Below are 21,334 nucleotides of genomic sequence, written 5' to 3' on the forward strand. Positions count from 1 at the left end.
TGAAGAACCTCTTGCAGACTGCATTTCAGAAACTCCACAATCCTAAACATCTTACTTTCTGTACTTTATATTACAAAACCATGTTGGACTTCACTGAATTAATATTATGACTTCATTCCACATCCACATTCCTTTTTATAGGCTTTTTTTTGAGGTAGGGGATTTAATAACTTGCCCCAGACTTAAGTTACAATGGCTTGTTATTATGAGCACTTGTTGAGAACTTACTGAATAAACAGGTATACAGTTGTGATTTAAATATTTCAAAGTTTTATTGATAGCATATTTATAAGATGTAAGAATAAATACCCTGCAAGAATGGTACTTTTCTATGCCATAACTTGATATTTTGCAATATCAAGATATTTATGCATCTTAAACTTGATTTGAAATTGCAAACTATGCAAGTAAAGCCTTAGCCCTGATTTTTGGACTTTCTGCTTCTTCCCATCCCACATTTTTAAAAGGAACATTATTTGATGAAGAGTTCTGAAAAACCTAAAATCTGCATACTTTTAAAAATAATTTGGTTTTCCTAATAATAATGCCACAAAAATGCGTCTTTTTTTCTCTCATGGATCCATGTTGCTGCATTTCTTTATTCAAAACAGCGTGCTCCCAGTTTACAGTATGCAGATCTTTTGGGAGTAGCTTGATTTTTGTTTGAGTTTTAAACCTGTTAATTCTCCGAAGAGCTAGCAATCATGATGAAGTGTTTTATTTATATACACCTCACATTTGCTTGACATTTTTTAAAAAAATTGTAACACATGCCAACCATGATATATCATTAAAGAAACTCACACATTTCTTTGCTATGTCTTCAGACAAGCCGGTCAGCTTTATAAATTGAACTCTAGCTTCCTTTTTGCACACTGTATTCTGACCTTAGTTCTACTTGTCGAGTATAATCCTGGCTGTTTCGTTTTGTGAAAATACAAAGACACCCCCTGCTGGTCTGGTTGACAAGCATAAACGTCTGATTATACTCCTTAAACTTTCATAACAATTTTGCTAATTGATTACCTGAATCATAGTGACATGCAGGGATAACAAAAAAGTGTTACCCTTTCTTCCCCTTTTGCTGTGTATTTGCATTCGATTATTTCATGCAGCAAATGCCAAGATGTTCTTGTTTTCTATTCAGAAATCTTTCTTTCAGGAGAATATAAGAGTTGGGCTGGCCAAACTACTGGCCCCTTGAATCAGTACAGTATCCTCTGACCAGATACCATTTGAAGGTCACAAGCGGGGCCTCTGGGCCACCATCATCTCCAGCCAAAAAGTAACATTTACAGTACACGGAGCACTTTCACATTTGATGGCCATGTTCTCTAAGAATGTCTCTGCTCTGCCTTGAAGGAGCGTACCAATTATCTTGGGGCAGGGTGGGAAGAAGGAAGAAAGTTTTAAAAATAAGGTCAAAATACCATCTTGGTGAACAATTTAGGACTTAAAGAAAGAGCAGTGGTAGCTTTTACTGACAGGCATTTAGTCTGTTCTTGGTCTATGGGATAGTGTACATTTTTTAATATTTTACAGTTTTAATATACTACATCCTGGAAATCCAAAGTTCTTGTGGCCTCTTTTGAATGTACAGTGCAGTAAAAAAAAGAAAAAACCCACTAGAGGCCCTCAATTTGATCTCTCTATCCAAAAGGGGAGCACTGTGAGATTTGCAAGGTAAGTTGGAGAAAAATATGTATTTTTTTGTTCTGGTGTACAGAACTGGCTTCCACCCACTTACCTGCCAATATTTTTATTCTTCCTTCTTTCTTTTTGCAGGGATGGCAACAGGGTGCGGTAAAGTCAAGATGGGAGCCACAAACCTATGATTGAAGCCCTTTCCCTTTACATGCATCAGTATGTGCAAAAAGGGTTAGGGCTTGGATTACAGCTGCCATCTTGAATTTTTTTTAACCTTTTCTAGGATACCTTTGTTCTTTTGGCCTAGGATAGTCACATTCCATTTCTGATAAAGAATCATTATTTAGAAATCCAGGCAAAATGCTTTGCCTGAAATGCAGGAATGGGGACATCCTGCCATTCTGAATTGCTATCTGCGATGCAACTCTTATAAGTAAATGAAGGCTATTGAAATCTGTGTTTGCTTTAAGTTCTAGTCTCTTAGGTGATTCAAATTACTTAACAGATAAGACGCCAATGCAATGCAATATCCTGTTTGTGTTGAACTTACTTCCTGAGTCTACCAAAGTAATGGAAAGTCCTACTGCTAAAAATAGGCGTTAGCCTGCTTTGTGCATAATACTAAACCATTATAACTTTTTCAACAGATTGGAATAAAACCAAATTGTGGTGTGGTATGAACTTCTATTTGTCCTGTCACAAGTTATAACATAACTTCTGTAGGTACTATTTTAATTTCATTTCATTCTTCAAGGGTTCTCTCAAACGACGTTTTCCAAGGCAGTAAGAAATAATAAACATTTAAATGTGAATGAAAGCAGAACTACAAAAAGTAACTGTAAAATAAAGCACTACAGTGGCAGGAAAATATTTGAAGCCAACATTAAAATAATCATCAGCATTGCCATGAATAGTTTGGGAAAGAACAGTGACTAGACACTAAAGATTTTGTTTGGTTTGGTAGTTGCCCAGACATCCTGGATTACCGAGAAAGTTAGGGTGAAAAATGACATATTTTTACTCCGCTCTTAGCCAGTTTCACCAGTATCAAAAAGCCCACATAGATAGCCAGGATTCTTGCTAGAAATACTGACCAACGAAGTGTTAGTGCTCATAGCCACACTGTGGAATATATAAGGAAAGAAATGGGAAATGAATATACAGTAATTTGTCCATTGTAAATTAAGAACTATTACACATCTTAGTAATGGAGTTGGGTTTTCTGTCCTGTGTTGGCCTTAGTTCCTAACTGATTTCTCCTTGCTTGTAGTCCATTATAGTGCAATGCTGGGATGTTCCTTGGAGAAATTCAAATAACATAACTTCACATGAATCCATGATGAAGCTAGCATTGTGAAAATCTATCCAAAGTGTTCCATTCTTCTTTAACATTCTGTCATGTTAATCCACAGATCTATTCCCAGTTTTTTTTTCTACATCATAATTAAATGATGGTGGAGCAATTCTTGGGAACCTGGAAACTAATCTTGAGTGAAAACTTTGATGAATACATGAAGGAACTGGGTAAGCAAGCACACTGCAGGAAAAACCTAAATTTTCAGAGATAACCAGATTTACTTGTTTCTTAGATTTATAGCCTTCTTTTTATCCAACAGTAAAAAGTAGAATATATAATGCACCCTACTCCCATTTTTCTCTATAAAAATGTGAAGTTTTGGATTGACAAAGAGTGAGAATAAATAACTGATCCAAAGTCAGTGAACTTGCGATTTTGGGTGTTCCCAGTGTCAGGCCAACTTTTTAATCACTACCTTTTTAAAGTGTGTTGCCTACAAAAGAATATCAAAAATTTCTGTTTCCAAACTTTGGAACAAATACTATGAGATATAGTAAAAGAACGAGGTATATTTAAACTGCAAAAAAATAGGAGTAAGAAGAAGCATGATAGCAGCCTTTGGCCATTAAAAAAGAGGGTTGACTTGTTCTCTCTTGATAGGCTGGGAGGTGTTAGGCTTGCACTTAGGTAAGGAGGTCTAAAGTATTTCTTCAAAACATGTTTGAAACCAAACAGAGCTATAATAATTACTTCTAAGACTCCCTAAAATTACAATTTCAAATCTGGTGCTCCTTGATAAATTGGATTGCAGTATCCATCATCCTTAATTGAAATGGTCATTGCCTTTTCCAATTCAGTACTTTCCTATATCTTACAGGTCTAGTTAGGAGTTGTAGATCAACAGATTTGACACCTATCAGGCTGAAGAATACGATGTGTCTTGGATATTTTATCTTGGCTTGCATTGGAAGATTACTAATCAAATCCACTAAACAAAATAAAATTATCCTAAAATCCAAATCTTGATTATCTAAATTCCTCCTTCTACACACTATTTGAAGTAGAACATCCTGCAGGTTTTTTAAAAAAAGTTTTATCTAACCAGACCTGCAGTCCCATACCTGATTTGGAAAATACGAAGATTTAACCCTGTTACTAGGATGAAAATAAAGTGGAATTTTATGGTTCACTAAAATATGTTAATGAAAAATTAGAAACTATACTACACCAGTGAGCAATGTGTCATTTCATTTTATTTTCAGTAAGTTTTAATTCATCTTTTTAATATTTTTTTGTATTTATTTTTACTTTATCTTTACTTTATTTTTACTTTGTTTTTCTATAAGATAGGTATTCTTTCTTAGAAAAAAAGTGGCATATAAACCAAGGAAATAAGAAATGCTAATAAAAACAAAAGTTGCCATTTTCTAACCTGAGTTATTTCTAAGAAGGCCTTAAAAATACTGGATGATATTTCATATTTTGCATTCTGCAGGAATAAACTTTGCCCAAAGACAACTGGGTTCTCTAGCCAAACCCAAAGTAATCATCACTATGGGCAAAGATGTTATCACCATCAGAACAGAAACTATCTTTACAGTTAATGAGATCTCCTTCCAACTGGACCAAGAGTTTGAGGAAAGAACAATAGATAACAGGCTGGCCAAGGTAAATATTTCTAGGTTTTATTCCCATGTTTAAGAAGAAGAAATAGAATAACTTGCCATATAACAGAATCATTACCGTGTTTCCGTGAAAATAAGACCCTGTCTTATATTTTTTGAGCCCCAAAATAAGCGCTTGGCCTTATTCAGGGAGGTGTTATTATTTTGGGGTGCATGGAGCAAGACGGGGTTCCTCTTGCCATCTTACCTGATCTCCAGCTTTGTTTCCCTAACCCGAACCGGAGGAAATGGCGGGGACCAGTTGTGCAAGCATTTAAATATTTTCGGGGAGGGCTTATTTTCAGGGAGGGCTTATTTTCAAGGGGGGCATGCGCTCAAAAGCCAGAATTGGCTTATTATCAGGGGAGGTCTTATTTTCCGGGAAACAGGGTATTAGAATGTCAGTCTAGTGTTTAAGGTACCAGACTAGAAAGCAGAAGATTTTGAGTTCAAATTTTGCCTTAGTCATGCAAGGCTGATGGAAGACTTTGGACCTGTCACTCTCTCTTAGCCCAACTCACCCAAGGGGTTGTTGTTATAGAGAAAATAGGAGGAAGAAGGAAATGTTGTGTGTTGGAAATATTCACTGCCTTGAGTTATTTGTAAAAATGATGAAGATGGGATACCAATTCATAAATAAATGTCAGCTAATGAAAAATGGGATGTATGGGGGAGGAAAGAGGGGATTCAATTAACAAGGTGGGAGAAAGAAACTATCGTTCCCATAACCTCCTGTGTATTTTTAGAGCATTGTAACAAAGGATAATGATACCCTCATTCATATACAGAAGTGGAATGGCAACCACACTACTATCAAAAGAAAAATAGTAGACGGAAATATGGTGTTGGTAAGTTTTTTTCAATCTACCCTGCCTTTTAATTTATTTAGTTCTATATAAAGCCCCACAAAGACCTGATTTTAGAGTAAACATCATATACCTCATTGTTCCTATGGCATTCCCAACTATCAACGTAACATTTCAATTGTTCTCATTTTCTGTTATTATCTTAGTATTATTTTGTTAATTATTAAATCCACATTAGTATGTTGGGAATTGTGGGATGTTCAGAATACCTTAACAGCTACCAAGGAGTTTCGAGGTTTCTTTAGCTATATCTGCAGAAGTTGTTCAATGCTGAACTCAGGCAGTATGAGCTGTGAATTATGCTTGTGTGAACTCAATCCTTTAATTCTTTTTTACTTCTTTTTTATTTTATGAACTACACTCAACTATTTTTAGAATTAAAAAATGACAAAAAATTCCCCCTCTTCTGGGGAAGAGGGACAAGGAGCATTTTCTTCAAACTGCAACCTCAAAGTCACTCTTATATTTAATGTAATCGATTCTACTTAAAAATTTTCGAGAATAACTTGCTAGTTTGGAGGAGAAAAACTACAGATAGTCCTCAATTTACAACCACAATTGGAGCCAGACTTTACTTTGTTAAGCAAGGCTTTGTTAAGTGAGTTGCACCTGATTTTACAATTTTTTTTTGTTTTTTTGCTAAGGTTGTTAAGCAAATCACTGTAATTGTTGAATGAATCATGCGGTTGTTAAGTGAATTTGGTTTCCTTCATTGATTTTACTTTTTGGAATCTGGCTGGGAAGGTCACAAATGGCAATCAGGTGACCCCAGATGTTGCAATCCATGCTGGTTGCCAAGCACCTGAATTTTGATCATGTGGCCACAGGGATATAGCTACAGTTGTAATTGTGAGGATTGGTCATGGATCATTTTTCTCACTGCCTTGTAACTTTGAACAGTTGTTAAATGAATGGTTGTAAGTCATGGACTACCAGTATACCTTTTTGTATAAGTGGATAGCAGGGGTGGGTTCTACTTACCTTTACTACTGGTTCGCAACGGCAGCTTCTGCGCATGCGCAGATCATCCATTATGACGTTCGGGTAGGTGGGCGGAGCCTCCCGACGCTTTTACTATCAGTTCGCAAGAACCAGACAGAACCGGGAGCAACACACCACTGGTGGATAGCCACTAAAGCACGTAAGAGATCGGCAGGCTGCTATGTAACCCAATATAATGCAATGTGGAAGAAAGCTTGTCCCTGACATTACATGCGGCTCCAACCTCCTTTTGGAAGCCCCTAGATCATTGTCTAATCATTATTATTGAAAATCAGCATCTTGGTTTTCTGTTACTTTAAGATAGGAAGCCCTTGAAAGCTATAGTGTAAACTGCAAAAATAGCATTAGCATAGTTTAAAAGAAAAAAGCTTTGTTCTTCCAAAAGTGCAGAATCTTTTTGGATTGCTTCAATGCGCTCTACATGGGCCTGCCCTTGAAGATCACCCAGAAGCTACAGCTTGTCCAGAATATGGCAGCATGTGCAGTGATGGGTGTCCCTAAGTTTATCCACAAAGCACTTCTGTTGTGCAAGCTGCATTGCACCAGTTTCCCTCTGGATGCAATTCAGGGTATTGGCTATTACCTTTAAAGCCTTACATGGTGCAGGGCCTGGTTATCTGCAGGACCGTCTTTTCCTAAGGACATCTACCCATCCTACCAGATCAGATAGAATGGGCATGCTCCTATTCCCTTACCTTAAACATTGCCATTTTATGGGATTTAGGAAATATGACTTTTCCGTGGTAGCCCATACCCTATGGAACACTTTTCCCCTTGAAGTTCAACAGGCCTCTATCCTCCGAGCCTTACAAAAAGCACTGAAATCCTAACTTTTCCCTAAAGTTCTTGAATAGGGTAAGGTGCCCGAGAAGATTTAGCAAGGGTCTATATGTGAAAGCTTAACTTTGGTGCCAGGTTTTTAACATTAATGGTTTTGATATGTGTACTATATTGTTTCCATCAATCTTGTTTTAATTGGTGATTGGGAACCACCCTGTTTGATACAAGATAGGCGATTATACAAACTTTTTAAAAAAATAACTACATCCCTAATTTTGTAGTCTTGACCTCATGGTATTACTGTTGCAAACATTATGGTCACTGCAATGCAGATCTGGCTCAGTATCTGCTTCTCATTTTGTAGGGTCAGCTCAATTCCTGTCAGGTTTAGTTTCAGGTTTTGGAAATTTTTTGCTTTATTGTTTTGCTTTATTGTGGGATTGATGACAGATGAAGCAGATTGAGCAGATGAAAAATTGATCTAAATGGATATTAATGATAGTACATTTAAATGGATGTTACACATAGTACATTTACTAGGAATTTCTGAGTGCATTAAATTCCTACTAGCATCTTTTTCTCTTCTTCCAGGAATACATCTTCAATGATGTCATTTCTACCAGGGTCTACAAAAGAGTATAAGACAATTCTTTCCCAGGTTACATTTTCCTGTTTCTTATTCAAGTGATGTCAATGTTAATTATGGTGCTTGTATGCAGAAAGAATTCCATACTGAAATAAGATTGAAGAGAAATAAGTCCAACATCTTAATCACAATGTTATTTATCATAGGATTACTATTTTCTCAATGATCATAGTTGCTGAACTGATTCTGATAGTCTTCTTAAAGCATCCGCATTGGGATCCACTATGCAAGTTAAAATCAAACCAATACAGAATAAAGTAAAACTGTTGGGTTTTTTTTTAGCTGAAAATTAAGGCTCTATACTAACGTATAGAGTAACGTATATTACTATACGTTAGAATCACGCCAGTCTTTGAAGTTTCATTACACTGCTGATTCAGGTGTGATACTAACGTAGAAATAGAATGGAAAGATCATCATGAGAAGCCATGCATCAGTGATTGCACAAAAACTTTACTGAATAGATCAGATAGAGTGTGACACACACACGTTTTTATATTTTTTTAAAAATTGAACTTGACAATAAATTCTCCATTTTGAAATTCAGTTAAGCATTCTGATAAAACTACACAACATGGTATGTGGAATTTGAGAATCTATCTGGGGATTAGGAAACTTTTGGGACCAAAGCACTGTTGTTGTTATACTGCAAAAGTGGAAACCTGTTTGTGACTCCCCAGAATTCTAATTGCCCCATAATTTATTGCATGATTTTTCCATAATTTTGTGGCATGAAATATACAGAGACTGTTATGTAAGTCCCCTAAGTGGGGAAAAAATCTAATCTCGTAAAACTAGGAAAAAAGATCTTGCTCTATCTACTTTATAATTGTTCTGCTAGTTACAGCCCCCGACATCTCACAATCAACCAGAAGTGGCAGATATTTCAGTTTAGTCTATCCAAAATCATAAAATAGCTAGGCAAGACAGAAGCCATCATTGTCAGTTGAGAAGAATAGCAAACTGAAAAGCAGAAGACTCCTTCAGTGTATTATAAATAGGACAACTGTATTCATCAGGAAAGCAAAGAGAAGTATTTGAAATGAGTGAAATGAGTCCCTCTACTGGCAGATTTAAGTAGGAGTAGCTGGTCCAGTTTCATGCATTTTGGGGAACCAATTTAATAAATCAAAGAAAACGTATTTTTCAAATAAAATAAGGAGAGCTATCCATTTCTTCCTTTTTTCCTTTCTCATTCTTGTCTTGCCATTTTGTAAATCTTTTTTTTTATTGTCTGTAAACTTAATACTTTTTTTAAAAAAAGGCAACAGTATAAATTGTATAATGGTAGTGCTGTTTCCAGCAATTATATTTAGAAGATGGGACAAGATGGAAGAGTTTCAGGAATAGTTTAAGAAAACTATTGTAATGATTTTTTTAAAAAGATTGATAAATTGCTAGATAGAAGCTGCAGTTTGTAGATTTCTGAAAAGAATAGGAAGGAGAAAAAACATTTAAAGAGATAATTTATAACTGACAAAACTGATATTTATTTTAAACACATTATTAAACATAATAAATTTTAAAACAATTTACATTTTACAATATAAATCAATTTATTGTAGTATTCTGAGCTCAGATATTTTGCAGAAGTCCAGGTATTCCTATTTGGCTTGTTCTTTACCAAATCTTGTTTCCATACAACCATCACAAAAGTGGATTCCAAGATACCCAGAGTTAAGCCAGAGATTGATAGGCAAGTAAAATCAACAGGAAATGAGTATTAGGCTAAGAACAGTTTATTTCTACATGAGGCTAAACTCAAACAATTTGAAAGGAAATGAGCTGGGGGAAAAAACTTATCAGTGAAAATTATATGTATACTTATCACTACTTTGGAACAAGTCATTCTTCCAATATGTCAGAGCTTGCATAGGTATAGCTAATGTGAGAGTACTAACATAATAAAGTTTTTAACCCAAAACACAAGAAGATAAAAAATACGCATGGAAAAAAATCAGGAACCTTTTTCAGGGCTAGATAGCATTGTATGAACTTGTAAGAAAGGCATCCCCAACAATTGAAAACAGTTGTAAACTATTTGGGCTATTTGGATTTTAAAAACATTTTTACTTCATTTCAGGGACATCGGGACATCTGGATGGTTGATGCCTGTTCACATTCCATTGCTAACTCCTGGAATAAAATAGGTTGAAATCTTACATTTATGATTTATCATCAATTTGGGAATATGTCATTAGTATATCAGAATTATTCTGTCATGCAAATCTTTGTGTTAAAGTTATGGTTAGATTTGAGTTCTGCACATCACAAGCATTAATATATGATTCCAACCTTCTAGATGTCATAAAGCTTTGTAAAGCTTCTTCACATCTTAGTATTTCTAAGAATGAATCCAACTCTGGATTAAATATCTTCTTCAAATCATCCAGTTTACTGGAAATAAATGATTAAACCACACATATGTTCACATACCAAATAAAACAAAAATGCCTAATTCAATAAAAGTTCAATATTAAAAAAAACACTTATTTGATTCTTGCCATTCTAAGAGACCAAAATACACTAATGGTGGCTTAATCTGATACAAAATACGGTTGTATTATTCTACTCAAATCTATGGTAAGATTTTTAGTTTTAGTTTGGTCATACCTTCTGTTCTGCTATTGTGTTTGCTATATACCCCCATACAATAATTAGTATTGCAGTTTATGGAAACACTTATATAAACTATGAATAAAACATGTAAAAGGAAAGTTAACAGAAGGCATTCTTTCTCTTATAAATAGGAAGCATCAGTGGGAAAGATTTTTCAAGCAATGAATTTTCTCAGCACGTTGTTTCACATACATTTGAAACAATACATCCATTACTAAGCAAGGAAATCAAGTTGGTGAAGAAAGAACAGTATGATCATGGTAGCTGCAAGGGGAAAGAGGAAAAAGCATTTTGCTAGGGATTTTATTCTTTTCCCTTATAATATACAAAGGAAAAAAATGTCACATGGAACTGTATGGACAGTCAAATGTGTTCTGAACTATTAATTATATAGATGAATTACTCCATCCTCTTTTGCACCATATCCCATTTATTTTCTTGTCAGAGACAAGAAAGCATGACATTTAAAAATGTGCTGCACACACAATAAATAATAAAAGAAATGTTTAAAACATTGGAGGGGGGAAGGATTTCAGCAACAGATTTTGACGTATCAAGATGGATAACTGAGCCTATATTTACTCAGGTACAGTGAATGAGCATCAAAGAAGTTCTTTGTGAAATAGAGGCCATGTGATCAGATATTTAATTCACTGCATCATCCCTTTTCAAAGGAATGATCTGAATCTCTTTTGCTATCCGCTCTGCTATTGCTTGACAATTTGCAGCAATGATCCTTCTTGACATCAAATCAAATGGTCCTCCTAGAAAACCAAACACATACATCTATTGAACACACAAGTCTATATATCTGACTTATTTCTACTAATTCATTGATAAAGTGACCTAAATCAGCAGAGGTGCAAACTGAATATTGTTTCAGGAATTAAATTTTATTTTCCTTAAACTACTGTATTTTTTCAGACTATAAGACACACTTTTTTGTTTCCCAAAAGGGGGTGAAAATGTCTCTGTGTCTTATAGACCAAATATTTCCAAAGCACCGCCCAAAACCAGCCATTTTTTGGCCTCCGCACACCCTGTTTTGGGGCCTTTTTCGGTCCCATTTTCGAGGCTTTTTCTAGCCCATTTTTGAGGCTTTTTCCGGCCCGTTTGGGGGGCTTTTTTTGGCCCATTTTTGAGGCTTTTTTGGCCTCCCCCCCAAAAAAACGGGCTGAGAGACATTTTGCATGTTACAAAGGAAAAACATAAATCAGGATAATTCTTATTTTATGATTCCGAGCAGGGTACAACATAGTAGAAATTAACAGCATTGCATCAAACCCTTATGATGTCATCATGCAAATGCTGTTGTGATGTACCTAATTCCTGATATTTGACACGAATACGGAAGTTGCAACATTTGCATGATGATGTGTATCCTGAACGTTTTGTTATTCTCAGCCTCTCTACAAGGCAATTCTCAGGTTTGTATCCCTGAGTGGAAAATACTTAACTGCTTAAGTTCTTTAACAGTCTTAGTCACGAACTGTTAACTATACAAAACTGGCTTTACTTTGTTGTCAACATATTTTACCTGAGATGTCGAGCAGCACTCCCCCTGCTTCAAGAATGATAATTCCAGCTCCTGCCATGTCCCAGCAGTGAATTCCCATCTCATAATAGGCATCTGCTCCTCCTGTGGCCACCAGGCACATATTAATAGCTGCTGTCCCTACTGCTCTAATCCTAAAACAGGTAACAGAATTACTACAACCTATTATTTAGGCATTGAAGTTAATGACTAATCATTTGGGCTGCTGAAGCACCGGAACAAACTCTGAATTGGGGAGCCGAGTGGAACTTAGCAGAATAAAGTGCATGTACCCGAATCTGGATGTAGCCAATATCAGGATATTAGTCTTCATAATAGCATACTACATCATCCTATCTTAATTATTCAATATGTACCTTTTTCAATCAGCTAGAATTGAGAATTTGCACATTATAAATTTTTATTACTGTGTACAGATTCTTTTAATAAAGATAATGCATTAAATGGTTATTTGTCAGCGCATTTGGAAATCAGCAACATACATCATAGAAAGGTAAGAAACAAACTCTTCTGGATGTTGAAAATCAAGTGCAACATCCAAATATCTCTTTCCATTATTCAGTGGACTTGGGTCCTGTTTCTAGCTACTACCTCTGAACTGATGGCATTCAACAATTTATTTATTTATAAAGTTTATAGGCCGCTTATCAAGGTAACTCTAGGCGGCTGAGGTTGAAAATTAAAACACACTACCAGGTTAGATAGGTCAAGTTTAAATTATTTTTAAACAGACTGTTCCTGTTGAATTGAAGCTATCTTCCTTTCCAACGCCTTAGAAATGTTTACATTAACACTTTCCCTTTTATACTATTGTATAAAATTCAATTACTAAATAGACATTCAATTGTATAGAATGTGAAGGATGTGTTTGTGTTTTATTTTTATAATTATAATGTACATTGAAGATGGCATTTAATTTCGTTGTACGAGGTGCAATGACAAAAAACTATCTCCCTTGCCTTCACCAATCACCTTCTGAGACTTTGTATATTATATATTTTTATGATTGTGTACAGATTATTTAATAAGATAATGCATTAAATGGTAATCTGTCAGTGCATTTGGAAATCAGTGACATTTGGCCCACAAATCTCAAAACTGGCAAATAAACGTTTGCATTGCCACCAACAGGCACACCTCTGCACAAATGATTAACCTCCGTTCTTCTTCACTCCTAACCTAAATTATTTTTTTTCTTCCTCCAGCACTGCCACTCATACTTTGCGTACAAAGTCACATAGTTCCTTGGTCATAAAAAGTAGGGTGCGGCTTACAATCAACATTCTTTTTACTTTACTTTACTATACTATACTGCTTTCTGCTTATATCATCTGGGACAATGTATTGAAACAGAAGTCCTAATTTGGATCTTTGCGTGGACTGAGAGAATAATGGGGACATTTTCATCTTCTTAGCAATATCTGCATTGTAGTGATGTTTCATTACAAATAAATCAAAATAAAAAAGATACCGTACCCATGAATAGGAATGCTAAGGAGCTTTTGCATATTAGAAAGAACTGTTTTTATAACTTCTGGATCACGGTCGGACCCCAATTCTGATACTAAGAGTGCTTTTGTAATGTCTGCAGAATAAAACAAAATTGCATCCATTAATTTACATTTGACCAGTGCTGTTAAAAAAGGCAAAATCAACTATTTTAATATAAAATATTGTTTAAAGCACATTGTTACTTATTTTGTATCTAATGCCTAGAAGGGTGAGGAAAAAGACCTGAATATGAAGAAGAAAATAAACTAAATTGTGTAAATCTTTGTTAAAGAATATAAGTAATTACTGTATTTTTTGGAGTATAAAACACACTTTTTTCCCTCCTAAAAGAGGGTGGAAATGTTGGTGCATCTTATATATCAAATACAGCCATTTCCCAAATCCCGCCCCGCTCGTCCCATTTTTGCAAAAAAAACCGGCCTGTTTTTGTGAAAAATGGGGCGCGCAGAGGGTTTGGGAGGCCTGCAGAGTGCTCCTGGAAGCCAGGGAGGGCAAAAACCTTTTTTTTCTTACTTACCTCTTCAAAATCTTGGTGCGTCTTATACACCGATGTGTCTTATACTCCGAAAAATACAGTATGTCCCACAAAGTTCTGAGCAATCCTCTAGCCCTGACAATTGAACCTGGGTACCCTACAGATATTACATGAACAATAAGGTTGCATTTTATTCAGATATATGGTACTCTCCAAGTTGATTCTCCTGTTGACTGTCCAAGTCAGATATCCTCTGTACTGTTTCCCACAAATTCACTTTCTTTTAATGAAAATTTTAATTCAATGGCAAACAGGCACAGAACATCTTGGCAATGCTTCAAAAAAATAAAAAAAAAAGGCAGACAATTTTTCTGAAATGGCATGGAGGTATCAAGCAGATTGGTTGAATAGCATACCTATTGCCAGTTAGCACAGAAGCAATATTAATTATGTGCTAAGACAGGGGTTCAAAGTCAATTTCACTGAGGGCTGCATCAGGGCTGTGGTTGACCTTGGGGGCCTGGATGGGCATGGCCAACTGGGTGGGCATGGCCAGCTTGACACCATTCCCCAAACTGCTGGAATGTTTTCTCTTTGCATTGGGTAGACTGGGATGAAGCCACACTGGCCCGATGTTTCCTATTCACATTGGGTAGACCGGGCTGAAGCGATGCGGGTAAACTGGGTTGAAGCGACGGGGCCCAGTCCCTTACATTTTCCAGGATGGCCCCGTGGGCCGGATGTGACCACATCACGGGCCAGATTCAGCACATGGGCCTTGAATTTGACACCTCTGTGCTAAGAGAACACATACAGAGTAAGCTCCATTTCCAAGGGCATTTGATCAATCTTTTTGCACTAAGTGGGGCAGTTATAGATCAAAGAGAAACATTTCATATACTTCTCTGGCTGACTGCCATCAGATGAGCTCATCTCTGTTTTCAAACGATTTGCAATGTAAATTATGGAAGTACATTTAAGTATTTACATCCCTCAAGGCAATTTCTCAGTGTAATATAAGAACAAAAGAAGTCTGTGCGGATTTCTGGAAGACATTATTATATTTTTATCTTGCTCTTTTATATGCATATAACTCAAGGCAGTGAACATACCTAATACGCCTTCCTCCTTCTATTTTCCTCACAACAACCACCTTGTGAAGGCTGAGAGAAGGGTTGACCCAAGGTCACCCAGCCAGCTTTTGTACCTAGGGCTGAAGCCTTGTGGTTTCCACCTTTACCATTACACCAAACTAATTATTGGAAGAAAAAGAAGATTTTAGGAAGAAAGCCAACAACAGAAAGGGCTATGGTGATCTTACAATTTTAGGATGAAAAGAAATTTGAAAAGTGAAAGTCAATGGAAAAGGTCGAGATATAATAAGGCCAGTAAACAAACAAACAAACAAACAAACAAAAAACTCAAAGGAGAGACCTTGTCCTATAGAATGAGAAATGGTGAAAAAGTGGAAAGAATCTTTCTCAACTGCAGGTTGATATCAGCCACAACGGGATGCGGAAGTGTAAACAAGCAAAGCCTTTATTTATTTGTATCCCGCCTTTATTATTTTACACATAATTCAAGGCAGCAAACATATCCAACACACCTTTCCCCTATTTTCCTCACAACAACCACCTTGTGAAGTGATTTGGGCTGAGAGAGACAGTGACTGCTTTCAAGCCTTAAGTATGAAAAGAAGTTCCTTGGCAAAGGAACTAAGAAGGAAAAAACTCTCAAAGAATAAGAAGGCAAAGGAATTCCAGACTAAAAAGGTGGAGAGCTGTTAAACAGGATACAGTAATCATTGCATAATTGGTGTGAAATAGGCTAACACAGTCCTCTGCTTCCTGAAGTTTATGGAGCTCTGTAAAATGAATTCCCACCCTAACGCACAGAAACCAAAGATGCCAAAACTTTACCTCGTTGTTTTGATACTTGGAGTTTTTGTCCATTGCAAAAGGCTCCTTTTCCTTTTCGACCAGTATACATCTTGTCTTCTACACAGCTATACACAATTCCAAATTCCATCTGTTATAAGAGAAATGCAACACCTATAGATCTTTAACAGTCCAACTTTACATTATAGAAAGAGGTTGCAGTGAAAACATTTTTTCCAATTAGAAATATTAGAAGTTAAAGTAAAATGAAAAATCAGTTACCTGTTTCTTTACTACAAAGCCAATTGAAACGGCTACAAAGGGAAACCTTGAAGATCAAAAAGAGAAATATATTGCCTTTGTAAAATGAGGACAGAAGCAACAACTGTAAATTAGAAAAGTAAAATTTGGATAATATTATTCTAGACACTCCTAAAGAAAATACTGAAAAACATGTTTTAACATTTTCATACCAAAACAGAAACAAAGATCATCCTCTAAATAATATGTAGTAATAGCTGAAAAAAGTACCTATGCACAAAATTAGTTGTTCCATCTATAGGGTCAATAATCCATGTGGGATTATCTGTCAAAATACTTCCTGCACCAGCTGCAACAGATTCTTCTCCGATAAAGCTAGAATGAACAACAATATACAAAGACAGACAACAGATTGTAAATTCATGTTTAATATACATGCATCATAAAGTAACACTATATCTTTAAAAGCCGTAACTCATCTAGTAAACTACTTTTAAGGTCGTTTTAATTTTTTTAAAGACCATCAGTCTTAATCATTACAAAATTGAATCGTTACAAAGTTATTTCCTGAACAACGGAGTAATTGGTCCATGTAGTTAATACTTCTGTACTTAGAAGTATATAGTCTGGTGCACCTTTTCTCACTCTAATATCTCCAGATGTGTTAAGATCACAAGAGTCAATACTGTAATTCCTAGTCAATGTAATTGGGAAACAATATAGGCAATCCTTGAGTTATGATAGCAACTGATAAGTATTTGATGGGTAATGGGGGATGGGAAGCAGACCCAAGGCCCTTTAGGAACTCACTGGGAGGGGAAGCAGTCCAAGGCCTATGGGGATTTGGTGAGGTGGGATGGGGGGAGATAGGTGGGGGCATTGGAACATCCCTGAGATTGGTTACCAGGGTGAATGGGGGCAGTGCAGTGGTCATAATGTCAAAACAGGGTCTTAAGTAGCTTTTTTGGGGGGGGGGGGTTGTCTGTCATAACTTTGCTAAGTGACCAGTTGCAAGTCAAAGACCACCTGTATATCCAGTTTCTTTATTCTTCCCTTGTAACATTTGATTTATAGCCACTCAGTTATTATTGCTACCCTTGCAAGATTTTCTGTGAATCTTTCTTAAATGGAACCTCAAGGTTTCAACATGGACTCAGACCAATGTAGCACATAGTGGAATTATATCTTTCCCTGATTTGGAATCTATTTATTCTATTATTGCTTCTATTAACATGGCCTAAATTGTGTTTGCCTTTTGCACAGCCATTTCACATTATTACAAAATTCAATGAGTTAATTGATAAGTCCAAGATCATATTCATGGGTACCTTTGCTGAGATCAGACCTGTATTTTAGAGGCATTCTCTTTTGCAATTAACATCATAAAACACGCTGTACCTGTGTGATGGATATTTTTCTTTTATAGAAGATATAATCATATTTTCCACTTTTTGATCAGTGATTGTGACTAGATCTGCTGGAGAACTTTTAATCATGACAGTTATTTCCTCTTTCAATGCCTCCCGGATTACCTGTGCAGAAAAATCTTTATATGATTATTTTGAAAACAGGACATGATAAATAATATTCTTAATTATCAGTAAGACTTAAGTTAAAACTTGTCTATTGGGGCAAGGCATAGAAGCAGCAAGAAAAATTATACTGAAAGACTCTGATTCAATTCTTATTTTACAAGGTACAAACATTTGTAATGAATAAAAATGTAGAAAATGGAAGAACCCTTTACATATGAGGGCACCATAGGAAGTATACAATTTTATACAATTTATACAATTTTATAAATGAACTGGTTAATTGTTTTTATAAGTTGACTATGATTTAGGGTTTCTAAATCTTATATTTATTTTCATATTTTAAAATATATGTGATTTCTTGTTTGCTCTGTAAAACCCTCATTTCTTTGTATTGCTTAGATAATAGACAGAAATACAAGTCAGGTTCTTGAACACGTACAACTTCTCAGAAAAGTTAATATTCTTAAGCAGAGATGGCAGCTTAGGGCCTAGCTGACACAAGTGTCCCTCAATTCATTATTTTTATAGTTTTTACAGCAGTACTGAAATATGTTAATACAATTATTCATTATTGGTCACTAGCCACAATTTCCAAGCTGTGAAGGCTAAATTTAAAATCAGTACTTGAACATTTAAACCATTTTTGAGAATGATATTTTAAATGTTTTTCTAATCCCAATAGAAAGTAAATTATTCATACCTCACCAGCTTTTCTTGCTAAAACAATTGCATAGTTCATGCATTCTTCCCAAGGATCAGCCATCTTGATCTACCTAGAATATAATATTTTAGTTACTTTTAACTTGTAAAATACTGTACAGTACTGATGCTGAGAAAAAAAAAATTCTTTCCAGAATCTTTGTCTTCAGTCTGATTAACTTCATACTCTGGATTTCCCTTGTTCAGATTTTATACCCACATACTATAGATGATACACAAATAAAGATTAACATTGGTGTGCCTGGTATCTTCCTTAGAAATTTCTTTGATTGAAAAGCTTAGGGATTTTGTTTGCTTTTAAGCATTGTTTTGTTCCAGAATTTTGGGATCACAGCTAAAAATATACATGTATTTGCTTGGAAGTAAATTCTTTGAATATGAAATGTTTTTCTATTTATGCTTAAAGATACAAGTCTGGAAGAATGTATATAAATACTCTTTAACAGGTTGATGCATGAAAAATATCTTTGTCCAGGCTTCCATTTTTTTATTATGATCCAGCACAGGTGATATTTACAATGATATTTACAATGAGTTTAGGCGGATGCAATTAATTGGATTTTTTAAAAACAGGATTTGAATCTAATCTTGGGACAGAAATCCTCCCAGATTTCTTGATAGTGAGATCGGCAGCATATAAAATAAATAAATAAATAAATAATGGTGGATGATTTATGCCAAAAATGGGGAAAACCCCACCCTCAAATCTAGGGAGAACTTAATGACTAAAATAATTAAGCAGATTAACAACGAGAAAATGCAACTTATTGTATAGCTTAATTATTATAAAATGAAACATTGCTCTGGACTGAAGAAAATCAAATTTATCCTACACACATGGAGGGCCAACTAGGAACATAGTGAAGGGATGAAGGGGTTGAGCCCATTGTTTTTTGGAAAGTAGCAGAGAATTCAACAAACAAATCCCACTCACATTCTCTTTGTCTGCTAATGGATACTACCAATTAGATTTTGATTAACTTGTGTTAGCTAATACAACAACTTAATTATATCCAGCTGTTTTCTTTATTTTTCTCCTGGCCAAGCAATTTGTGAATTCAGTATAGAATGGAAATAGCGTGAACATTTTCTGAAATGGGGAATGTAAGTTATCATCTTTTCAGCATCCTTTGAGACAGCACCTACTGAGAGCACAATTCTGCCTCTGTTAAATCCAGAACACAATTCTGACACTCTTAGATCCAATCTGCTTATCTGAAGGTTCATTATTACTTTATGTTTGCAGGCTCTTCCTTATCCTTTGCCAGCAATTGAACCTTGATAGTGGTCATAGGGAATCACTGATCTAACCCCTTCCTAGCACTCATTAGATTCCCTATGTGCATCAGAAAAGGCCATCTCTTTCTGCTTCAGGCTGGTTAGCTTCTATCCAGTATTGCTAGGGAGTACCTGCCTACTTCCTCAATTATAATTAGAAAACACCAAATGGCAAAAGAACATCTCTGGGAAAATTGAGCTTTTTCACCTTAGCTTCACTGAGCACTCTTTTTCCTATCTTAGAGATGATTCCTGCTATGTCAGGAGGCATATTCCTCCTCCAGCCAAGTTTGCAGACAGGTTTTCATGACCTCTTTCTGCCTTTATCCTCCTTTTCTAGCTTCCCCACATCCTAGTGGTTCTGAGATATGTCTGCTTTTCCTCATCCATCCTGCTGTTCCATGCAGAGGAAAGCCACCAGGAAATGAGGGGATGGCATAGTGCAACAGGATGGGAGTGGCAAGACTGTCAAAGGGCACAGGCTTCTTTACTGTTTTCTAGGCAACAATATAAAATAGCTTGCCATTTCCTTTTTCAGAATTACATTTTCTGCATTTCCCATTTTGGCATAAAGTCCTGGGATCTCCTGGTGGCCTCTCATCCAAGTACTAACCATGTCTGATCATTTAGGTCTTCCCCTTCCCCTGGGAATCTTCCACATCTTACTGCCCACATAAAGTCAGCAAGAGGATGGAACTGGAGCAATGATTCTCTTCTTTCAATACTATTTGATCTTCCTTTACAGCAGAGGAAGTGGTCTTGGAGAGATAATTCCTGGCTGAGGAGGGTCTTTTGTGCCCTTGAATGTCATTTACTGCCTGCCTGATCTAGCCTAGTGTACATTTTCTTCAAAGTAGAAGCGGCACATCAAAGCAGTCTTTTCTCTGTGCCTATTTCCAAATAAATGTAGCCAGGCTTTTAGGGGACATTTATACAAGGAATAGTGGGGCCTCTATGCTAAATCAATTTCCAGAATCCAACAAGGACGTTTGTAGCTTTTGAGAATTTAAAAAAAGGGGGGTAGGATTGTCACTTCCTGTTTTGTATGGATACACAATGAACAATGCAAAAGCAAGGCTGCAATTATGTTTTTTGAAAGTACCGGCCTTGCATATATAATGGATTTGTCCGGGGAAAAAACCCGACATTTTCCCGCTTCCATTAAATCCAGCGTCGGATTTTCGTCGGATTTTCTATGACCCAAGGCTCGACCTTAACATACATGACACCGTGATAAGGGTCAACGTGTTGGAGCGCAGTCGACTCTCTGAACCCTACGAGCTGCGGTGGCAAAGCAATAGAAACAGTTGGAAGAAAGAACAAAGACAACCCTAGAATTAAATCAGATCACCGCTTAAAACAGGCAATCTCGCCAGCCCGGGACTTACCGTTAGGAGGCCAATTTTTTTTGCAGCAGCTACCGGGTACTGGCAAAGCCGGTTGACTAGGCACCGCCTCAGCAGAACCCACTGCGCAGGCGCTGCAAGGACTTAAGCCGCCCCCCCCCCTCTGCTCCTGCGCTGCCATTGCAACTGTGTCTGATGGTTCCAGGCAGCGCGAGCCTGGAAGAGCGAGGCGCGGCTCGTGCGAAGAATCGTGC

General features: G+C 36.3%; 2 protein-coding genes across 5 annotated transcripts; one reads left to right on the forward strand and one right to left on the reverse strand.

The window, feature by feature from the left end:
• Window positions 1–1,257: 1,257 nt before the first annotated feature.
• LOC117668457 (myelin P2 protein-like) lies at window positions 1,258–10,064 on the forward strand. 3 transcript variants are annotated; one of them, XM_087890747.1, is made up of 6 exons: window positions 1,258–1,285; window positions 3,060–3,171; window positions 4,440–4,612; window positions 5,355–5,456; window positions 7,848–7,914; window positions 9,986–10,064. In XM_087890747.1, exons 2-5 carry the CDS (start codon window positions 3,096–3,098, stop codon window positions 7,896–7,898), a joined length of 402 nt encoding a protein of 133 aa, XP_087746873.1. In that variant the 5' UTR covers window positions 1,258–1,285; window positions 3,060–3,095; the 3' UTR covers window positions 7,899–7,914; window positions 9,986–10,064. The 3 variants fall into 3 exon arrangements, with proteins under 3 accessions (XP_087746873.1, XP_087746871.1, XP_087746872.1); XM_087890745.1 differs by lacking the exon at window positions 1,258–1,285 and adding an exon at window positions 1,596–1,683; XM_087890746.1 differs by lacking the exon at window positions 1,258–1,285 and adding an exon at window positions 2,293–2,366.
• IMPA1 (inositol monophosphatase 1) lies at window positions 9,369–21,285 on the reverse strand. 2 transcript variants are annotated; one of them, XM_034422340.3, is made up of 9 exons: window positions 21,123–21,285; window positions 18,437–18,509; window positions 17,600–17,733; window positions 16,472–16,576; window positions 16,223–16,268; window positions 15,983–16,091; window positions 13,553–13,661; window positions 12,059–12,210; window positions 9,369–11,285 (listed from the first exon to the last, which is right to left on the reverse strand). In XM_034422340.3, exons 2-9 carry the CDS (start codon window positions 18,497–18,499, stop codon window positions 11,167–11,169), a joined length of 837 nt encoding a protein of 278 aa, XP_034278231.1. In that variant the 5' UTR covers window positions 18,500–18,509; window positions 21,123–21,285; the 3' UTR covers window positions 9,369–11,166. The 2 variants fall into 2 exon arrangements, with proteins under 2 accessions (XP_034278231.1, XP_034278232.1); XM_034422341.3 differs by having other exon boundaries at window positions 18,437–18,505; window positions 21,123–21,274.
• Between the last annotated feature and the right edge of the window lie 49 nt (window positions 21,286–21,334).

This window comes from Pantherophis guttatus, chromosome 3 (assembly GCF_059756535.1).
Source record: "Pantherophis guttatus breed Tessera chromosome 3, ASM5975653v1, whole genome shotgun sequence".
Lineage (NCBI taxonomy): Eukaryota > Metazoa > Chordata > Lepidosauria > Squamata > Colubridae > Pantherophis > Pantherophis guttatus.

Excerpts from the sequence above, each read along its gene's own strand:
- LOC117668457 (XM_087890747.1), top strand. The coding sequence starts at position 3,096 with ATGATGGTGGAGCAATTCTTGGGAACCTGGAAACTAATCTTGAGTGAA. Across the intron at positions 3,172-4,439 it reads TGAATACATGAAGGAACTGG|GAATAAACTTTGCCCAAAGA; the intron begins GTAAGCAAGCAC and ends TGCATTCTGCAG. Across the intron at positions 5,457-7,847 it reads TAGACGGAAATATGGTGTTG|GAATACATCTTCAATGATGT; the intron begins GTAAGTTTTTTT and ends CTCTTCTTCCAG.
- IMPA1 (XM_034422340.3), bottom strand. The coding sequence starts at position 18,499 with ATGGCTGATCCTTGGGAAGAATGCATGAACTATGCAATTGTTTTAGCA. Across the intron at positions 17,734-18,436 it reads TAGCAAGAAAAGCTGGTGAG|GTAATCCGGGAGGCATTGAA; the intron begins GTATGAATAATT and ends TTTTCTGCACAG. Across the intron at positions 11,286-12,058 it reads AGTGCTGCTCGACATCTCAG|GAGGACCATTTGATTTGATG; the intron begins GTAAAATATGTT and ends TTGGTTTTCTAG.